The sequence below is a fragment of the Rhinoderma darwinii genome, chromosome 5 (assembly GCF_050947455.1).
Source record: "Rhinoderma darwinii isolate aRhiDar2 chromosome 5, aRhiDar2.hap1, whole genome shotgun sequence".
NCBI classification, from domain to species: domain Eukaryota; kingdom Metazoa; phylum Chordata; class Amphibia; order Anura; family Rhinodermatidae; genus Rhinoderma; species Rhinoderma darwinii.
Genome location: NC_134691.1, coordinates 54,276,619 through 54,296,033, shown reverse-complemented (window position 1 = coordinate 54,296,033; position 19,415 = coordinate 54,276,619). Strand labels below are relative to the sequence as shown.

General features: G+C 38.2%; 1 protein-coding gene across 7 annotated transcripts in view; it reads right to left on the bottom strand.

Annotated features, from left to right (window-relative positions):
- RUNX1T1 (RUNX1 partner transcriptional co-repressor 1) overlaps window positions 1-19,415 on the bottom strand; it is a 113,532-nt gene that overhangs the window by 25,489 nt on the left and 68,628 nt on the right. For all 7 annotated transcript variants that reach the window (XM_075825986.1, XM_075825985.1, XM_075825989.1 and 4 more), the window contains exons 2-6: window positions 15,095-15,232; window positions 12,755-12,996; window positions 11,185-11,274; window positions 4,957-5,138; window positions 43-293 (exon numbers count right to left, since the gene is read on the bottom strand). In XM_075825986.1, coding sequence (XP_075682101.1) covers window positions 43-293; window positions 4,957-5,138; window positions 11,185-11,274; window positions 12,755-12,996; window positions 15,095-15,232 — 903 coding nt within the window. The remainder of the gene's footprint in view (window positions 1-42; window positions 294-4,956; window positions 5,139-11,184; window positions 11,275-12,754; window positions 12,997-15,094; window positions 15,233-19,415) is intronic.

Genomic DNA, 19,415 nt, shown 5'->3' with positions numbered 1-19,415 from the left:
GCTAACACAGGAGAAGTACAAAAAGATCTCCAATTCTCTTACCCATAGGCCTGTTTCTGTCCCTGAGGTCCCTGTGGTTAGGGTGTCTGTACGAGTCCCTGTAGTGGTGGGCAATAGCCATGTCATCCAAACGATAATGCTGAGGTGGTGGTGGGGTAGGGTGAGGCAGACCATTGGGTTGATAGGATAAGCCATTATTTGGACTGTACCGCTGGCCGGGGCTTATAGTGCATGGCCGCTTGCTTGGATGCTCTGAGTGCAAAGGCTCTCTGTCAAAGCCATTTTCTTTGGTTCTGAAAAGAAAATATGTGTAATGTACTACAAATGTAATCTAAGTGTATTTTATTGATCTTACGTAGGCTTGACATCGTGGAGATTATGTACAACATGGGTAGGTCAATTCGGGTGCTCAACTTGTTCTCATCTACATGCATAGTCAACCACAACCAACTTCTCACAGGCTGTGGAGAAAAGTTATCATAAGAAAAGCTAAATCCTGTCATATAGAACTTTTCTATGGTTTTAATGACCCCCAGATTCGCTCTACAATAAGCTGGAAAAAGGAGTAAACAAAACCTGTGATGTAGAACAAATTATTAGTCTTGCTGGGAATCGAGTCTAATAGTGAGATAAATACTATGAGCGCTTTGCAACCATGACATGTCATGGACAAATTACTCAGTTGTGTTTTCCACTCACGTGTCAGGTTTTTTTTTCACTCTTTCTGTGACTGATGGCTCCCAGTGTTATTATTGAAACAGATTGATCTTTTTAATGAGCCAGTTTAATAGACTCCAAAATCTCACCGTGGCTGCTCATCCGTGTTAGACCATATGCACCAAGAAAACATTCAGTAAAACATAAAGCTTCACTGTCAGACTGTGGAAACCTTAATATACCTAAATCTACACGTCTGCATAAAATGGCAAATAATGAAAATGTATATCAAAAGCAACAACACAATAGTGTTTTCTGTTAGTTATATAGTAGACACTATTTCCCTCAGCCTACTAAGCCTTCTAGGTGGAAATAGTTCTGCTGGCAAATGCAATAAGGTTAATGCTATGATCCTGACAATAAAGCCAAGTATGCGTATTAGCATTTCCCTGTATAATGATATCCTAAATCCTCACAAGTGCTGTAGCAATTCCAAAAAAATCATCTGCCACATTTTTCTAGGGTAGAAGGCAAGTATTGGATATGGTGAAGAACGAATAACACCAGGTTGCCCAAATTCCCTTACGTATATCCTTGAATGCTCTACTACTGCTAAAATAATTTCTGATGCTGAACATTTTACCCCAGGCCGATCGAATAAAAATATACTTCAGTCTGAATAATAACTTTCTTTAGCCAGTTTGGCGTTCAGTGCGGCCCATGGGAGGCTGGACAGTCACAAGGCAGTCTTACTGTACCTGTCTATATACGCTCTATGCAATATACTCCAGGACTATTTTTAGAATGTTTGCTATGGAATCTCCTCATACATTGTGTTGTATACGAAGTCATGATTTGCCCATGAGACTTTATGTCATAACTCCTTCAACTATCCTATTCTAGAACAAAACATCTTTAAGTAAGGCCCATTTAGTGTCAACCATGTATAACATTACCAAAATAATTTTGCTTTATGAAGAATTATTGTCGATTTTTGAAATACCTAGAATTGGGTAAAATTAATCAATCAGTAAACACTATTGACAACAACTGGAGAGGACACAGGATAAAATCTGTAAAATATTTGCAGCTTATTTGAAAGATTCCATAAATTTGTAAAAATGTTAATTGAACTGTTTCTATTGATCTAAGCACCAAATGTTAAAGCAAAAATGTTAATATTAAAAAATACATATACTGCAAACCCTGAAACAGACTATAGAGAAACACGGCACCACACTCATATAAGTTACAGCTCTTAACATCTGTTTTTTTTTTTTTGTGTGATTTACTACTTAATATTCTTTAAATTCCTATTAGTGTGGTGTTGGAATAATTTGCATGTGATCAGTTTATGAAAAATAGCTCCTGGCTAAAATTTTTGACATGTCTAATTTCACGCTTGAAAAGAGTGAGTGTGCATAGATAACCCCATCAAAGGAGGGAAAACAACAGACGCACAATTATAAGCTGGCTCCATTTCAGTGCATTCTTTTATAGTCATTGGCTAAAAAGGACTTTTCATGAAAAAATTATTTTCATCTTTCTTTTTCAATAAATGAATTATTTAAATCATTACTTAGGGCTCCATTCCACAAATGGACTTTGTTCACGTTTGCGTTTTTCCTATTCCGTTTTGGTTCCAGTGTTTTTGACTGCAAGAATAGTGTCGTCTGCAGTGCTATTCTTGCCGACAAAAAATTCCGTAACCCTGATTGCTATCTGTTAGAATTTGGTGAAAACAGATCCGTCATAGCTGTCCTGGTTGTATTAAGACTGGATGGTGTGAAGACAGCCTTACATATTCCTTACTCCAAATTAGTTTTAATGTTCAAATTGTTAACACAGTAAATTTCTGGGTACCAGATTAGTGGATGTTTTGGAATGTTAGATTATTTTCATATACTCAGAAGCCTTCCCAATGTCATCTTGGGTCCCTCCTAATGCTGTTAGTTCTTCACTTTGATCTTAAGCATTCTAGACCATTGGTTGATTTTGGATTAAAACTGATTTTGCAGATATTTTTGACAGATGTTGCTTTATTGGGGGAATCCTGGTTAATGAAATTCTCCTGTGTGTCTTTTACATAAAAGTTTATCTGAAATGAGCAACATATCATCAGCAGAAAATACAACCTACATTCTACATATGGCAGAAGAATAATCTATTACATAAGAAGACCATTGTTGCTCGATTTATATTTAGTATCGTTATAGATCTTGTAATCGCCACAATATCTTTAAAAAAAATATATTAATTCTTGATTTCAATTTGGAGATAGTTTATATTAAAGCTCACTAATACCAAAAAGTTGCAATCCACATACTGTTGTATGTTTTATAATGTGGATTTGATAGGCAAATTAGTTTACTCGATAATAAGAATGAGAAATATAAAGTCTGGAACCATATGTTTGTAAGACAAAATATACATTGCACTTATATATTATGTTCTACTGGAAATAGGGAAAACATCACCTAGTAATTGACTTCTCTTTTCCCCACTCTAGCCATGTTTTATGTGTTTTTCTTATTTTTCGTCCATATTTCCTGGAATCTCTTCTGGATGCATTTGTGGGGCCATGCGAGTGAAGCAGCCAGATAAGACTTTTTATGAGGATAGTAGAAATAAAATAGTCTATTTAGTCTGCCGATAATATATTGGGATGTTGAATTTGATCTGTAGAATCTAACATATTTTTTACTGCTGGAAAAGTTTAAATCAACTTTATTCTAAAGGAAGTAGAATATTCTCTTCAATTTTTCCAGCAAAAAAAAGTTTCAAACTTTAGTTTTATGGCACACATCCAATAAGTAGTTTCTCTACAGAGATACAAATTGAGCCCCAGTTCTGATACACAATATAGATTGGCGTGGAATCACTGCTCATTTTTCTGCTGTAACGTTATTGATTACCTGTCATCTATTTAACATATTCTACAGCTCTCTACAGGAGATTTGCTAACATCATTCAATGTCTCCATAGGTTTGACATACATAAATACTAAAGGATGGAACATTAGTACAGGCATAAATTTGTTTATGTGTAAACACAACGTATTGTGCATGTTTTTATCCGCCTTTGGCCATCACTGGGGGGTGCGGAGGAGCTGCATACTATTTACACATTGAACTCAACACTAAAACAGTATGCAGTAAGCTCCTAAGGCCTAGTTCACATTGCATTTTGGCTCTACGTTTAGCGTGTATGTAGGAAAAAGCTCTCGATGTACATACTAAATGTGTTCATAGGGCTCTATAAGCCAGACAAAGGCCAAAAGAGTGCCCCTTCGGCTTCCAATAGGTTGATATACGTCAGTATATTTTCTTTTTTGAGGGATGGAACAGCATAGAAGATTATGCTTTTCCATCCGATCATGCGGTATACGTTTTTTTAACATGGGGCTTATGAGTTAACGATGCCACTGTATGGAATTTGCCACAGGCCTCCAGTTAATCGGGAAGCTCCAGTGATATACATTTTTATATATGGACATTTATCACTGGAGTTTCCTGACGCAGCAGAGGCTGCCTAGACCAAACCCCCGCGACCTCAAGACCTTTACAACCGGTGGCTCCGGCTGCTCTCTCAGCCTGGGGCAGCTACGTCACTGGAGCTTCACTCGGGTATAGGGCTACACCAGTGAAGCTCCAGTGACGTAGCTTCCCCGGTATCCGGCTGCTTTAAAGTTCTTGCGGCCGTGGGGGATAGAGGGACGCTGTGCAGGTGGTATCTAAAATCCCTGGCCAAAGTACCTTCGTCACAGCACTCTACACTGCGGTTCATGCAACATATTCCACTGTATGCCTATGCAGTGGAATACGTTAAAGTCTTCTTTCCGAGATATATGTTGGAAGCTATCTAACATATGCCTTCGACAGAAGGAAAAAAACGGCAATGTGAACACTGCCTAAGCTTCATCTAGTGGTGGCTGTGGGCAGCCAGAATTTTATCAATAAACTCTATGACTATAAGGGGATTTGGAGCCATGTAACAGAAAAACGGAGCTCCCACCACTAAAAAGATATATTAAAAAATGAATCAGCACAAAAAAAAAAACACTGGACCTGAAAATGACACTTTGTAAAGGTGGACAATTACTTCAAGTATAAGCATCATGAAGCAACATCTATTTCCATGCTTTGCAGTCTGAAGGAAGTTACTCTTCAAACTCACCAGATTCCAAACTATACAAGTAAAGAACTACTACTTGCAGTATCTACTGTGTTTTTACAAGCAGGATAACTATACTAAATGGTTGATAAGCCGTAGATGTCAACAGATCTTGGGTTTATTTACCTATCAGGGGTTCTCCTCTTTCCGTTTTCATTCACATCGAGAAGCAACTCGGAGGAGTCAACAGGTGAGGTTGTGCTGGCATCCAGTAGCAGTTGCTCATGCTGAGCTAGATACTGGGCTGGGTTTTGCTTGGCCAGTCTTGCACAGTGCAGAAGTTCCCGCTGCAGCAGAGGCAGATTGGCCTATAAAATATACAACAAAGATTGAGGGAACAGCTTGTTATAAAATCTGAACTCTGGAAAGCTTTTATTTTATTTTCAATTCTCCTTAACAGTTTGACAGAATCTATAATCATTTTTCTTTCTTGTGTTCTAAACTTTGTACATGAAAGGCTGCCAGGGGAAGTAAAAAACATGTATGGCAAATGATCTGTGTCCCTTATAGAAGGTAAGATCATTTGATGCTATATCTTCTTGGGATCATACATACTAGTATCTAAAGTAATACATTGATTCTGACAATAGTTTATACAAAAAAAAATCTTGCAAAAACAAAATGTTTTGGTAGGTTGGGCTGATCTCTTACTCCCAAAATATTACTTACCTGGGGTAGGTAGGAGATCACCCTTTGGGTTTAACGTAACTTTAAATAAGTTGCATGTACAGATGGAAAGTCAAGGATCAAATGCTATGGAAAAAACACTGTCCAAAATTGTTTGTGGGACCGCCACAAAAATATTAGAGGATCTACTCTAAGAGGATCCAAAAACTTAAACTGGATGATAAACCTGTATAATTTCATAACTTTTGGACTTATGTATGAAACAGTTATACAGAGACTGATGGATTGTAATAAGAAAGTTACCTAGAGTCATGACAAATTAAATGATAATGTTTGCCCAAGACCTTGGCAACCAGGTGTCCTAACTTAAACAGAATTTCCTGCCGGAGATAGTTGTATTGTACAGCTATAAAAATACATTTACGTTTTGTAATCTCGTAGACCAAATTCTTGAATGATAATTATAAAAAATTACTAGCAGCAAGTCATATTGTGTGCAGATGACTTTTGGCAAAGCTTAGTTGGCTTCGAGCCAGGACCAACCTCAATACATTGTCTACAGAATGTTTACATGCAGATTCCAGAAGCAAATACAGTATAGATCTCATAATAATATAATATAAACAACATAAAAAAGAACACAAGGTTATAAAATTCGCAGAAACGGCATACAATGGTTATCAGATTCCACCTTAAAGGGTAACTAAATGTTCAACAAGCTTCTGGTATGTCATAGTGACATGTCAGAAGTTTTGATTGGTGGGAGTCCGAGCACTGAGACACCCACCATTCTCTAAAATGAAGCGTCAGAAGTGCTCGTGTGAGCGCTCAGCCGCTTAGTTTCTATTCGGCTTTTTCTGAAAATCAATGTATCGGAGTACAGGCTCAATAGAAAGTCTATGAGCCCGTACTCCGATACATCGGCTTTCTGGAAAAAGCCGAACTGAAACGTAGCGGCTCAGCACTTCTGCAGCTTCGTTTTAGCAATCAGTGGGGTCTCAGTGCTCGGACTCCCACCAATGACATGTCACTATGACGTGTCAGAAGTTTGTCTAACGTTTAGTTACCCTTTAACCATGTCAGAAGGATGCTTAACCTGATCTCTTCACTGACAATCTGGTGCCCAGTCCCTGCTACATCAGGGCTCATATACGGTCATGTCAAAGTTAGATCAAAAGTCGGTAATTGATCTAATGTGACAAAAAGACTGGGTCCACAAAATAAGGAAGCAATAATTACATATTTTTGAGATTCTTTATTCCCTACATGGAACATTTTAGGATCGGACATCGTTTCCTGGAGCATTGACAAATATCTTTTAGATGTTTACTGTCCATAACATATTTTGTGCATTGTTAACATCTGTTTTCATAATTTCCCAACATGCTGGCTGATCATTGCTACTTGATGGGAACTGGTGAAAATATTTGTTTTCACTTATTGAATGATTAAATTATTATGGTGGCCGTCCTATAGGTTACATTTTTAACAGGTCGTAGAAAGATGGATGGTCAGACTCAATGCCCTGTAAGCCTCACTGCCACATAAAAGGCAATTACAATATAAAAACCACTAACACGGCAAACAGCATACAACAACAACCACATAAAATAAACAACTCAGTCCAAAAAATCCCATTGCTCCCGATCACTTTAAAAAGAGTGTCAGAGATTTACAGCTAATGAAAACCAGAAATGCTGCCTCTGACAAATTCAAAAGTAATGATGACACGGTTAAAATGTCTTTTGTTTTCTCCCCTTTTTTATTCAGCAATTCTATAAACATGTTCTTTCAATTTGAGAAAAAAAAAATGGTAATACAAAGCAATTTTGTTTGTTCTAGTTCTGGTGCCAGATTAGGTAATTAGGATGGTGTCTAATATCCTTCCAGTAAATGTTTCTCCATAAACGCAGAATGGAATCGTGGGTCTGCGGGTTGCATTAGCTTAATGAAAACAAGATTTTAATGCATATTGTTACAGCTGCGTTTGAATGCACTTATTAAGGCCCCGTGTTCCCACAACCATATGGTTTTTGTCATTAATGTCTCCTTTGAGGAAAAGCACTAAAATTAGAAAAAAAGTTGCATCTTTGATTCCAGTGATCCAAAGTAAATGATATGGGGACCATATGGTGCGCAGCTCTGATAGAAGAATGTGTAAGTGTCCTTGGAAGCTTGCTTTTTTTAATTTTTTTTAATTTTTGTGGCAGCCAATTTGACCCTGAAGAGAAACATATTTTTATTTTTTACAAAGCAAAGAAATCAGCGGTATTCACAGAGGAAATGATGTTAACACGTTGAAATTCATAAAGAAAGCATCCTTTTATGAACCGAGCATACCCAGCACTTCTATAAACAGCTTTGCTTATTAGTTTAAGTACGCTGCTTCATGGGATATGGGCCGAGCTCAATACACTCTATACTTTAACTGCCACCTACCAGTCCATACATAGTCAGTCATGCTTATTTAGTGACAACTGAAATAAATTGGGCCTTAGGATTATCTGCATTTGGCACACAATGTTAACAAGGTGATTATTTTAATTAGCTAAATGGACTACTGTTGGATGATGGCCAACAATGAGCTCCGTTGCCAACGTCTGAACCAAATTGACAATGCTAAGAATAGTAAACCCGATCATAATCATTCATGGTATGCCTCCAATAGTCCCATATCACAGTCCATTCCTACTCTAACCAGCTGAGGGCATAGAAGAGAACACTTACACCAATGATGAAGGACTTGAATGGCTGTTGTAGGCATTAGGGGCACTGTAGATCAGGCTATATGCGATTTTTATTATATCTCATAGAAAACCCCAAGCACTATATTAATTTCACTTCATGGAGAAAAAAAATAAATCTAACTGCACTCAAACCAGGTGTGACTCTAATTCACCCTGATATCTCCCCCTTGTCAAACTCACAAAAATCTGATAAAAGGGGAGCTGTTTGTCAAGTTTCTGAGACTGAATAATTTTCTTTCTGTGACTGATAAAAAGGGGCCTTGCAGGGCTGAAAATAAATATCTTACTGAAAATACACCATTCTATTGGTCAGGGAAAGAAAATAAGCAGCGATCACCAGTGATCTAGTATGAAGATCCTACTAAACAGCTCACCGTAAGTCAGCTTCTTAGACCCTAGAGTGTTACATGGGTAAAGAGTGTAGAATATTGCAGTCACATTTGAATTTCCAGGTTTTGGGAGTGGTTCACTTGAAAGAGAATACTGTATCCTATATAGATAATATTGATAAGGGCAATTAAAGGGGCTGTCCCGTTTAGAAAACCCAGTTTCATACACATTATTAGTGAATTCTGAGTAATTAGAGGGTGTCCTCTGTTCAGGATCCTCATCTCTTGGCAAGAGTGGAGAGCGGCTACAAAGAGCGTCTCTCCCTCTGGAGGACCTGTACTATCCTGCACTACACAGACAGCCCACTGAGATGAATAGACACTGTGTAATGATTCATTTCCCCTGTGGTCGTGCTGTAGGCAAATCAAACTTGGGAGTCCCAGCCGGTGGATACTTTGTGATCATCTTAATATCAAAGGACCCTTCTACTAAGTATGGAATGTTCAAAGCGGAGAACCCCATTAAAAGTGGTATACATTTCTGATATGTTCTAAATAATCTAGCACTAGTCATAATGAGAAAATTAGATATTTTATCTTTTATTTTCCCTTGCATTACAACAAAGGTGCTAAACTTACAGGTCTATCTGTTTTATCATACAAATACATTGTGCTTCTTGAACTTGCACTGGTAACTTGTCCATTATGAGAAACGCATTGGTTTTATAACATGCCATTATATATTTCTGGAGGGAGAACCATACCATTAGTGACAAGATCTCACCATGTGCGTCTTAAAGTACTCATCGACACATCTTTACTGCAACATTTCAGAGCGTACATCTATATCATTTTCTGCAATTACTCAGTCTTGGCAGAGCCAGGTTCCATGTGAGGTTTGTAAGTGTGAGTTAAGAACATAATGTGCTATACATATGTATTGATGCTATTTTGTGGGCAGAAAATCTGCGCACGGTGTCTAACATCACAGCTATGTTAAAGAGATTCTTTTCCTCCGCAGGTCATGACTTACAGAAATTATGAAAGCATGCTTTCTATATAACCACTAAATAATGTGATAATTACAAGAGAAGATGGGTTAACAAAAACATCCTGCTCATTAGGAAAAGGCGATATAATCTACAACACACAGAAACATCACAACTCATAGCAGAAGACAAACGCATTGGCATCTCTCAGTCTTGGGCAAATTATAAACCAATTATAACAGTATGGCTACAACCAGTTAATAGGATTGCCCCATACTTCTAAATTCCCTAGCATATATCAGGGATTATGCATTTTATGCAGAGTGTCGGCAATTGATGTTACTTTTGCCCATCGATCTATAGAGAGTAATGCCTTTTGCATTGGCAGCAGACACGTAGATAGACAGAGTCAGTCCAGTAAAATTGTTAGTCTCAGAGCTCTAACGACTTCTCATTGGCACCCCCATACAATCCAACACCGAGAGGACACATGCCCTACAAGTCTCCCTTTTCCTTCAGCCTTGGAGCTCTACTGGCTACTTATTGGCATCTCCTATACCCCCAGTAACCAGAGGCCACAGACCCCCTCCAAACTATACCCCTTGATTGAGAGTATAAACAAAGTGCACCCATTTCTTGGGTCTGTGAACTTGGCTGCTTTATAAAAATAGTATTCATGTAGGGAAGCATTCAGACTCTCTAGATAAATGCACTATTAGGGAATATTAAGAGACAACATTAAAAAAACAATAAAACTGATTTCAGGCTGGTAATCTGAGTGTGTGTTCCTTTCAACTATGAAATTGCCTTCCCTATCCTACCCGGAGATACAAGAGTAGCACACTAGAGGTTGCCGAGGTGTTCATTGTGTCTACAGATCCTACAGTGTGATGTCATCCTATATGATTGCACATGATGTCATTAGAGGTTGGCTCAGGTATGGACACTTGTGCTTGAGGGCAAAAGTGCCATGCTAGACCAGAGGAGTTGCCACTTTTTCGTCGGTGCAGAAGCAGCATTAGCCAAAAATGTTTTAATAATCTTTAACAATTATTTTAAATTGCACGTTACGTTTGTAATGATCTTTAGAGTTGAATAAATTTTTCAGGCTGTGTATTAGTGAACTAGAAATATTTCTAATATTAGCATATCCAGCTCCCCAGATAGTTCCATGATAGGAAAATTGAATTAGAAGTTTGTCCTAAAATACTGACTACACTGAAAGATGAAGCTTCTTAAATAATTTATCCTTTTTTTTTATTTTATTTTTTTATAAATTGACAGTGGAACATTTAGATAAACTGGATTTTTTTTAGTTGAAGAATTAGAGCTAGGAAAAAAAAAATAACATATGATACTGGACATTGAATATTACCTATATTTTATAAGCCAGCATCACTGCCAAAGAATGAAATGGAGAGAACTAAACCATCCTAAATTATACACTCATGGTACTTTCACGCCCCATAACTAGAAATAACACAAAGAGAGAGCTATAGGGCAAAGAGTCACCTAGATAAGTGTGTCCATCACAGCTCGGTCCTTACATCTCTGATTTATTTTCCATTTTCTCTCTTAAAAAGCAAAACAGTAAAACACACATTTGTGACCTAGCAACAATAAGGTTTGAAATCATTTCCAGATCGATGAACTGTGCAATACCTTTAAAAATGGGATGACAAAGGGTCGCAGTGGAAAGTTAGTCGCTTCTTGCAGTTTGGAATGAAATTCTTCAATTGTCAGTGTAGAATTCTGTTGGATATGGCAAAGAAAAAGACATGGCTTAGCACATTACCCACTAGTAGGAAAAGATTTTCAGCAGGCAATTATTACAAAGGACAAGTGTAAGAGATGATTTTCCATGTAATGCCTTCATTTAAATCCCATATATAATATATGTAAAATAATAGTCAAACAAACTGCCTCCATCCTATATAGATACACAGCTATAAAACAGGCAAAAATGTAATTGAAAAGCATAATCATATAAAAACCAACATACCCTCTATTTAAAGAGGTTCTTCGGAAATAAACAGTGCTGAAATAACAAAGCTGTTTATTGGTTACACTTCCTGATATATTGTGTTACAAGTCGATACCATAGCACTGATCTTAAAGCCCATGACTGCATGGGGGTAGCTTGCTTACATAGACAATGGATATGTCCAGCTACATTGTGATGGATCCTTGCACCCCTACATAGTACTAACACTGACGAACACCAAAAAAAACAGCTGAGTCCATTTCTAATAAAGACTTTGATAAAAGACAACCCCGTTTCTGCCCAATCATTGCTCTTGTTCGGAATAAAAATAATTTTGCAGCTTGATGTATCCTTTGACATTATTTGTTATTCATTTTGTTCATATGAAGGACTGAGCTCTTGACAAGCGTAACTGCTCTCTTAGGGGAAAGCAATAATAAATCAATGCTTGAGAAACAGTCGTGTAATTATAATTATATTATTACTTATCGCCCGCTCCTGTTTTTTTCCTGCAGAAATTAACTATATGATCTGAGGACACATAAATCTGTCAGCACACTACTCCAATATCCCACAATGATCTAATAATATGACTTGGACATAAGACAAGACAGACACACGTTGCCATTATTAACCAGCATATTAATAATCCACTTTATGAAAATGTTCCCTTTCTCAATACTAAACGTGGGTTGAATTTTTGCCATCATTGTTAAATTATTGTGCACTTTCTTTTTCTTTTTATTTTTTATAATAGGGTGTTCTGAGAGACTCATGCTGTGAGAGGGGAGGAGGGGGAAATTATATTACAGTCTCTCACAATGTCTGTTAGAGCCGGAGGGCAAGCATCAGGATGAGGCAGCTTATTGGCTCACAGCACAAGTCCCCATCTCCAAATAAGGAAGAGACCGCCCCCACTCAGCAGACATGGAGAAAAAACATTAATTTACAAAAAGTAACAGAGGTAAAAACATGCCGGTCATGTACAACATTTCTGTTTGCACTTCATCTAATATAAACCTACAGCTGCTTTATAATATAAGTGCTTAATTTCAGGTTACATTCAAACTTCCATTAAGGGACTATTTGCTGTCTGGGGTAATGGAAATTACATTGTCTGATAGTAAATTTAATTTGCAAAGCAATGGTTGTCACTTTCAAACTGATTTACTATCCTAAAGTAAGTATTGCTAAAAACTGCCCTGCATTTATACGGCACAATCTGAACCACTTCATGGCTCTTCTTACCACTAATCCAAGAACAAGGGTGCGCACTCTTTCCCCAATTTCCGGTGAAATATCATTGCCAAACTGCTGTAACGTGGTGAGGAATCTCTTCAGTTTACTAAGTTGCCGTGCACCACATGCTGGAGGCAACTGTTGATTTGCCAATGAGGATGAGGAAGAGGATGAAGGTCCATTACTAAAGCCATTAGGAGGGGACGGAGCTCCATTCAGTGCTGTTGGTGAATGACTTGTGCCATTGGTTACTAATAAGAAAAAATAAAGAGTAGTTGTCAGCTCTATACAGGAATATCTTTATAACTTCACATGTGAATCTCTACTAAAGACAGGTGACAAACATTGAAGAAAGGCGGCCTCATAGCAGAGATCAAAATGGGTCCTTCATTAAAGTCTTGGGTTTTGCCTCCCTCAACCCCAGACAAAAGGGCCTGGTGTTTATTTACCCCTTTCCAAAGACCTTTGAGCCAGTTTCCCACAACCTTATTTTCTAACAAGGGGAGTCCTCTGTGGGTTCCCGTCACCCAATAGCAAAGAGCATGGGACCAACCAGGACTTTTCAAGTGCCCAATAGCATCCACATGGTCTAAAGGCCCTATTAAACTGTCCGAACTTTGGCAGCTGCAGCGAGCGCCGATCAGCAAAACATCGTTGATCGGCGCTCATCTGCTCCTGTCACAAGGAGTTATGGATGGGGAAGAATGGTTGTTACTCCAATCGCTCGTCCCCATACATTATTATCATGTCGGCAGCATGTCTCCCTGTTTACACAGGGAGAGGTGATGCCGACAACGATAATATTTAACTTTTTAGAAATGATACGATCGACAGATAAATGAGCATTTGCTCGTTCATCTGCTGATCGCTGTCCTGTTTACACAGGGCAATTTTCAGCAATGAGCGTTCTATGAACGCTCATCTGCACGATAATCGCCCAGTGTAAATCCCCCTTAACTCTATGGTATGTACACCCTTGCCATTGACCAATTTGACCAAATTAAACCTTCTTTCATCCATACATTCCTGTTTTAAAAGCTGTGGACATTTTTATCTTTTATCTTTTTATTTTAAACACCTTTAGCTAATTTGCATGCAATGCCAGAGACACAAGATAACAGAGCTGGGAATGAAATACATTTATTTTCCATGTTCAGTGACATTGTCAATGTTTCGCAAGTATACTATTAACATAGCAACCATAGTACTATAGCAACAATGATGTATTTATTTAAATCTGTGTATTCTCTTTAGGTATGTGTGTATTCTATATGGTCATCAAATCCATCTATTTCATGTGTAATAACTCTGATAAACCCAATTCCTAGACAACTCTGACAATGTTTTGTATTATATTCTTTCCCCTTGAAGAATGGTAAAATGCTTTATCTTACAATGTGACACCGTCCAATTCATGAGGTTTGATTGGCCACTTCAGTGGCATTAAAGCAGCAGGAAATAGACTTTTGAAAGTCCCATTCAGGTGCCATTTTCAAACACCTATTTCTAAAATGCAAACGATTTGAACATTTTATCCTGAACATAGCAATCATGTTTATATGAAGAATTTACCCTAGCCATATCATTTTACTAATGATGTCATTAATATGGTTATTACAGACCAGAGTATCAAAAATGCATGGTTCTAAGCCTTGGTCATAGGGGAAGACGGTTTTAGGTAATATTTGCCTTTCACTGAAAAATTGTCACAATCATTTCTTAGAAAGAGACATGGTACCATCTTGTATATTTTATACATGGCTTGTATGCAAAAGTCATGAAGAGGAAGGTCGATGCGAAGGACATAAGTGTTTCATTTTTAAAAAAATATATGAAAAATTAAAAAATGTTTGAGATGCAAATCTTTCCATTATACCTTTTCTTTGTGTAGGGTCCACTCCTGGTTTTTGCTTACAAATAGTGATGCAAAATATTGACCGAAATACTGCCGTGTTAAAGTGGCCTAAGGGTTCATACAGACGGATAACCTCGTGCTCAAAGCCTATACCGTGACGTGAGGAGTCCCTACAGCTCCTTACCGTGTGTGCCACCACATGGTGCCTCCATACGGCACTGCAGGATTCATATGGAATCACACAGGAAAGAATTCTATGTGTCTCTGTATGAAATCAGAAGCATATGGAGGCACAGTATGGTCCCACAGCCGTGTATGGAGGCCTTACTGTGGTTCCGTACAACTCTGGGCTTGTATGGAGCCGCAATAAAATTGTGTCCAGAAGTCCATAAAAAATCTGCTGCAGAATTGTACTATTTGACCAAGGATGCACTATGTATAGTCTCACTAACAGCCAAGAAGGTTAACACATTTTTAAAGAAACCATTTCTTACATGTTGTGGGAGTAAATGAGCTTGTTCTTGGGGCTCCCTGTGTGGTCGGGGGAGGTGGCATTGTCGGAGGCGTCAGCCTGGATTGTGTCTTCACATCCACAGGTGAGTCTGGCATTGTGGAGCGCTTCTCAGTACGATCTGCAAAAAAAAATAAAAAAAAATGTTAAATGCTATATACATGGGATATAAAATAATATATACACCTATTTATGTACCTTATGTATCGTCGTACACCCGATGCAAGTCTAACTACTAACCCACATATCCAGACCTCATTAAACCGTGATCCATAGTCTTTAGAGGATTGATTTTTTGGTTTTTTTTACTGCGCACAGATGCTTCTTCCTCAGAATGATCATAACAAACAATGGCGGCTATAATGCAAGTATGGAAGAGAAAGGAAGTAAATGAAAAGGCGAGATGGTAATGAATCCCCTATGACAGCTCCAACAAACCAAAACCTGATGCTCTGTTCTACAGGTGAGCTGTTGGCAGCGCTCGCCATCCTCCCAGACTTCCCCTGGAAGCAGCACCTGCTGCCTGCCTTCTCTCCTGCTTTTGTTTTGATAGTCAGTATAATGCAGCGAGTCTCCTGGCCCTATCTCCGACCCGATTTTCTCTTGTTTTATTCCGAGGCAACAATAGATAAATACCATATGTCACATAGTAAAAAGCTTTTTCTTTGTTTATACAGCAGCCGATTGTTTATACTTGTTCATTAGGGGGGAAAATGCACAAATAGTCCGGTTTATACCACGGCTTAAAAAGAAAAGATTACAGGTGTATTCCAATTACTGTAAATATTGCAAGCTGGCGTAACGCACAGGCTGCGGTTCCTATGTGTCTAGGATGGTGACAACATGAGATCTAGACATGTTATTAGAGAAAGGAGAATTTTACTTTAAATATGGTGGGATAGGCAAGACAATAGGGAGGCAGACAATGCAAGTAGGAATTTAGACTTGTATAATAATGGAACATAAAAGCCCAAACATCGAGAGATCAAATGGGGAGCACTATATCATTGTGTGCAAGCATGGCTAAAGAAAATAAATTAACTCTCTAGACTTGTCTGTATTAGTAAATATATATATTCCCTATAAAATAGAAATTTTAGAATTTGATTTTGCTCTGTTACTCCTCCTGGAATTGTATGAATAAAGCTACAACTGGGTATTCATACATTTCCAAGAGGAATGGTAAAATTGCAGAGTTTTAAAAAAAAATATTTTCCAGCATTATTTTATAGGAAATACAAGCATCTACTAAAACAGACATATCGGAGGAACCCACATGTCCTCTATAACACAAAAATGTAAGCATTTCTATGATTTTACCATTTGAATAACCAATCTATGTTTCGATAGCATTGCTACATCTCTTTGATCTGTGAGTATCGACATCTACTCCTTTACCTGGATTGTGGCAAATACAAAAGGCAGCCAATATATTACCTATTCTTCTCCGTACACATTTCACATGCCATGAATGACATATACATCTGCGCTATTATACAACTCCTACTGAAAGGTGGGAATGGGTCTGCTTATATTTTGTTGGAATTGATAAAGATGTATATTATATTTTTTTTCTCTAAAAACAATCAAATAAAAAATATTTAAAAAAATGGATTAAAAAAAAAACAATTGCAAAGCTTTGTAAACGCCTGACAGCTTTTTAAATAAACCAATCCAGAGTGGCAACTTCCAAAAAAAAAACTGAAATAAAAAAATCTCCTGGACCTTTACTCTCAATGATAGGCCTGTGCAAGTCTACGGGTATTTTTCAACTTCAGAATTTAAATAGTTAATGTTTCGTCACTGACAGCAGGCAGAGGTAGTAAAAAGGGGTTCAGGATTAAAACGGTATAACTTTTCAAGCTTTAATTCCATAAAACCAGAACATCGCTTTTTAGTCATGCCACCTTCAGGTTTCGGACCTCTACAAATGTTATTCTGGTCCTAGGCTTCCTGAACATTGCATATGATGGCCCTGATAAATGGCTCACCAACATCTTGGGGAGGCAAACAGCAAATGAAGTTCAGTCTTAATAAGGGAACGAAAACATAACAATAAAATACTGGCAGTAAATCTTCAGTCACTTGGACCGGCGAGGACTGTTATTATATAAATCCCTTTAGTCAGTCAGCATCTCAACGTCGCGAGCCGGCCTGAGAGTCATATGGAAGAAAGCTGCACAGATCCTTTTGCTTCTCTACTTCATTCTTTGTAGGTCAAGTTGGTTCAAATGAATAAACATTTGCATCATCATCTGGAATCATTAGCTGAAGGATCTCAGAAGTGGGCTGAGATTATGGCTGACACCTGTGTACTAGATTTTCCCAGTGAGCTATTAAACTAGAAACAACCCCAACCCTCGACTGCACAAAGGATAAGTGTGCAGCTTGTGATGAAGACAGTGGCACGGGGCCAAAACGCAACTCACAATGGCCTAATATTAATTTTAATCTGCTGACAGACAACGAACCGGACAACTCGGCACATACATGTTGCAACAATACACATAAACCACACATAAAGGTATTGTACTGAACACAGGGCATACCATACTGATCTACTATAATAAAGATAATCATAATTATACTTATTCTTTATTAATCTAGTCATTTATAGTCCAATCTAATTTACTTACAAAGTCGACACATACAAACCCTGAAACGCAGTGGAACAAACATCATTGGAAATCTAATAACCCATCAGTTTGGTTATATGGGAACACACACTGTTTAGAGGAAGCCTACACAAACAAGGGTAGAACACATAAACTCCTTCTTCTTTGTTCTTTGTGTGATCATGTTATAGCCTTCAGCCTGTAATCACAATGACACCATTACCCACTGTTCATATCTACGTAGTTTCTCCCATTTATAACGGAAGTCACAACGATGAGCCAGATTTTTCACATGATGGATCCAAACAGTGTCCGCCAGCCCCGTAAACTTATAATTGCGGCTGGCGTTCCATCAAGATTTCCATTGTCTTGATGGCAAGAATAGCGCTGCATGTTGCACTACTCTTGCCGTTAGAAGTGACGGAGGCACCAAACTGAATCCCGAATGGCAGTGTGAACTAGTGGCATACATATAAGAGAGGGGGCCACATAGCAAAGATAAAAATAGGCCAAACATTATGATGGTCACATTTTTTACTGAGGACAGAATGGCCTAGTGTTTTTTTTCCATGTGCTATTTCCTTTCCATGACCCTTGGGCCAATTCCCCATCTTTTTGCTTGTTAACAATGCAGTTCTTCTTTACAGGGAGCCCTGCACAGGTTGTTGCCACCCAGTAGCATAAGGAATGGACCCAACCTCTATGGTATCGTGTAAAGATAGACTTAGTAAGGTTTCATTTACATACAGTGATTTCGGTTTTAGTCTGACAGGCAACCAGATTATTAATAAGACATGGGTCTGAACTGTGCATTGACATTTTGAGATATAAACTGTTCCCTTACTAGAAAAGTAAACCCTTCCAATTCCTATTAAGGCCACACCACCATTGTACATGGTACCAGGGTTGGACATAGACAGCAGAGAGCCCCTGTGCAATAACAGTCCATAGACCCATTTCTCTCCAATAGCACAGCATAGGGCACCCCATTATGTCTCTCTCACAAGCCACCAGTAAATGTGAGCTGCTCCTTACATGCAATCTAATAGACAGTAAGAAGACGCTGGCTGCTTTGAATGTGGCAGTGAGCCCCCTTACGTACCGGACCCCTGTGCAGTTGAACAGGTAGCGACTTTGGTATGTCCTTCTCTACACGCCTATAGCATTATTGTAGAAAATGTTTATGCAAATCATACAATTATTGGCAATCGGGGAAAGATTGTAGCAATAATCCTCATGAGTAAACCCAACTTCACAGAGGATAAGGAACTCTAAAAGTCAGGATAATAGTAATACTAAGTAGAATAACAATTTGTAGTAATATACAAGGAATGATATAAGGAGACATATATCTGTATAAAAGGTATAAAAATCAAGAAAAATGTTGGAGACAATAAAAAGTGAGTGTTTTTAATTATTTTTTTGCTAATATTTGATAAACATATCCCATTGACGATGTCACCCACGGCTCACCTCACCCAACCTTTGCTTCATTGTCAGCAGGGGAATAAATGGCTTTTTTGCATAGACGGCAGCTGAGTGAAGGGCGACAATGTATGGACACCATCTAAATAAATGCAAGTATTTCCCTCTTGCCAAAGAAATAAAGATAGGAGGACATTTGCCAGAGCTAGTCTGCAGATAGCAGTGAGAATGCTGCTCCATCTGGATTTAATTCTGCTAACACTC